We start from the raw sequence: 3,098 nt of genomic DNA on the forward strand, positions 1-3,098 counted from the left end.
GGGAGAGTAAGTCTGAAGTGCTTTGTAGCCCAGGTAATAGAGTGAAAGAAAGGAGGGCAACGAAGTCCATTTATCTTCTTGCCCTTAGCAGCACCTTCCATGAGTATTGTTTCTTTGCTGGGGAAAGAGTGGCTTTGGGCGTGGGTGGGCGCTGGTGCCTTTGGTGGCTCTCTGGGCATCGCTGTGTTTCCACCATCGGTGTAGCCAAGAATCTGAACAAGGCAGAGCCAGAGAAAAGAGAATGGTGGCTGAGTACTGAAACAATGTGATTACCTGTCACCGCGTTAAACAGTGATGGGACTGGGGACAGTTTTCTGGTCCTATGTTAAACAATTCTGAGAATAAGCAAACTTAACTATTTGTTCCAGGAAATACTTCTTCCTGGAAGATAAATTTGTGAGCCAACTGAAAGAGTTTACTTAACAAGAATAGCATATTCCTTATAAATAGTTGCTTCACTGTTCACAGCTCCCTGCACTTACCAGTCTATAGCTGTCATATTATCAAATCTGCCCCATCCACCCTGCAAGACCTATCCTAAAATTACCCAGCCCGGTCCCTAAGATCACACCCTGCTATCCCACTTTTGGGACACTAGATTCTGTCAAGGGAGTGTTCTCCAATACTGCAGTTAAATCTTAAAAAATTTGGCTTTGATCAATTTTTTTGGTGTTTTTTGGGGAGACTTGATAGTCAACAAAGCCAAAGGCTGAATGTCTGAACATTGAGGAAAGACCCTCTGAGGTATAGGGGAGCCACAATTATGGGTGGGGTAGAGCCAAGTAAATATGGTTTGTTATTCTTTTTGTAGTCCATTTTCTACCTGCAGGAAGGTAAAACCTGGAGAAATTTGGCCTGTATACGCATAGTCGTTTTTAAAGGAGGAACAGCAAATGTCTAGCCCTGGGAAATTACCATGTTCACTACTTCCACATAATTCTTCCTTTGAAGATAAATACCGTGCTCCCTTCCTCCAGACAAAGATGATTTTAAATTCATTGTATCATGACAAAATCTTGGAGGTGTGTATGTATATATGTATATGTATGTATGTACATATAGATGTACACACACACACACACACACACACACACACACACACACACACACCCCATCAAGGGATTTAAGGCAGTTTACAGAAATGCATTTGGGTAAAAATAAGTCAGACAGTCTAGAAGGCAACGGTCTATGCGGTCTGCTGGGAGCTTCTACTTTTGGTTATTACTGCGCTCCCCTTCCCCATCCCCATGAGTCTGTTTCCACAGTTAGAGGCCACTTTCTCTTGTGGCTCATGAAGAATCACTTAGCAATCTCAACAACTCAACTAAAGCTCTTTGTCTCCCTGTCCAAACCTGTGCCTGAATCCTTCACCGGAGTAGTGAGATAGGGTAGGGGAGAGAAGAAGAAAGACCCTGGATGTTCAGGCTGCATGGGCCAGAGGAGGGCAGGTCTTTGGCTTCCACTCCCAGGTGCAGTTTGAGCTGAAATGTGCATTCCACTGCCGCTGATGATCGGTTACCAGGCACAGAGAGTTCTGGATCAGCAGGTGGCCTTGATATTCGCAGACCAATGCCTTTAAAGCTCATTTCCAAGTATGTGAGCAAAGCCAAATTTGTGTCTCAAATTGCAGGGACTATGAATGGGATGCCTGTTGGTGAAGAAGAATTTGAATATAACAAAGAAGGGCAGCGTGACTGTAAAGGAGGGGAACTTCTGGGAAAAAAGAAAAAATTTCCCGAATGCCTTTGGGAGAACTCTAAGATGAACATCATAGGGGAAAAGGATGATTTGCCAGTGCATTTCTGTGACAAATGTGATTTGCCTAGTCAAGTTTATGGGCCAGTGATTCTGTGCAAATATGCCTTTTGCTATGACTGTGCTAATTTATGTGACGAAAATGAAGATGATTATGTATCCAGGCTGTAGTATTCCTATACTGCTCATTGGGGAGCATATACAAGGTTCCATCCTCATGGATAGAACCGTCCAAGGATACAAGCAAACATATTTGTCTGAAAAAGACTTATGAGCTCATATCAACCACCACCATAAGAAAGCTTACAAACTTAACTGTGCTCCACCTGAAAAGGCTCATTGTCGTATTGCTTCACCAACAGCTGTTTCCATGCAATGCTCCTAGACAAGGACCATATGAGACATATGACATCAGAGCAGCACATCGAGAGGTCACCAACTCCAGTGCAGTGTGTGCCATGGGAGGATCTACATGCTCCTTCGGCAGTTGTCTCCACCCCCACCTCCTTCAGTCCATTGAGAAACCATTAGTATTTCAATAAGAGAACACAGCAATTTGATCATCATCCCTCTTCAGGATGACTCAAATTCTGGTTCTAAAGAACTGTCACCACCTGCTCTAGCACCTTCTTATCATCATCCTGAATACCAAAGTCAATCAATGGAATGGCACCCTCATCCAATTATGCCTCTAGAGCAGGTGCATTCTCCCCACCCCCTGCCCCGCCATCTCCTCCACCACCACTAAGCCAGCCAATGTCATATCTCTCCAGGATTCAGGTACTCCTCGCTTGGTTTGTAGTCAAGTGCCACCTCTACCCATGACTTCTGATCTATCACAGTTAACTTCTTCCCCTGGATATACTATTGCTTAGGTGCTACCTTAGATAAATTCTCCTCTTCCAGAATGTTCTGTTTCTCAAAATGGTGGCCCACCTGTAAATGAATTTGCCTTTAACCATCATAATCATAACTCTTTACCCCAGTTCACCAAAGATCAAAAAACTCTGAGCCTTCCATTTACATAACCAGATGGAACAAATCCTGGTATATGGTCTATGTCAAAAGGATTTTTACCTCTTCACTAATGCAAGGTTCACTTTCTCCAGCCCCACTTCCTAGATCTCATTATTCAGATCACACAAAAAGATGTAGATCATATTAACAATGAAAATAGTATTTTGAACTGAAGAGCTGATGAATATAGTTAAATACAGTTAAATATAGTTAACCTTTTAATTGAACTTTGTTTTGGGAAGGAAAATTACTTCTTAAAAACACTTAGGGGGCACCTGCCTGGCTCAGTTGATAGAGCATGTGACTCTTGATCTTGGGGTCCTGAG

At 43.0% G+C, this 3,098-nt stretch overlaps 1 protein-coding gene across 1 annotated transcript; it reads left to right on the forward strand.

Moving 5' to 3' along the window:
* Window positions 1-1,635: 1,635 nt before the first annotated feature.
* CBLL2 (Cbl proto-oncogene like 2) lies at window positions 1,636-2,783 on the forward strand. The gene is given in 4 exon segments (XM_048213523.1): window positions 1,636-1,893; window positions 1,895-2,099; window positions 2,277-2,408; window positions 2,662-2,783. Coding segments are annotated over 4 exon segments (717 nt in total).
* The last annotated feature ends 315 nt before the right edge of the window (window positions 2,784-3,098 follow it).

This window comes from Ursus arctos, chromosome X (genome assembly GCF_023065955.2).
Source record: "Ursus arctos isolate Adak ecotype North America chromosome X, UrsArc2.0, whole genome shotgun sequence".
In the NCBI taxonomy this organism is placed as follows: domain Eukaryota; kingdom Metazoa; phylum Chordata; class Mammalia; order Carnivora; family Ursidae; genus Ursus; species Ursus arctos.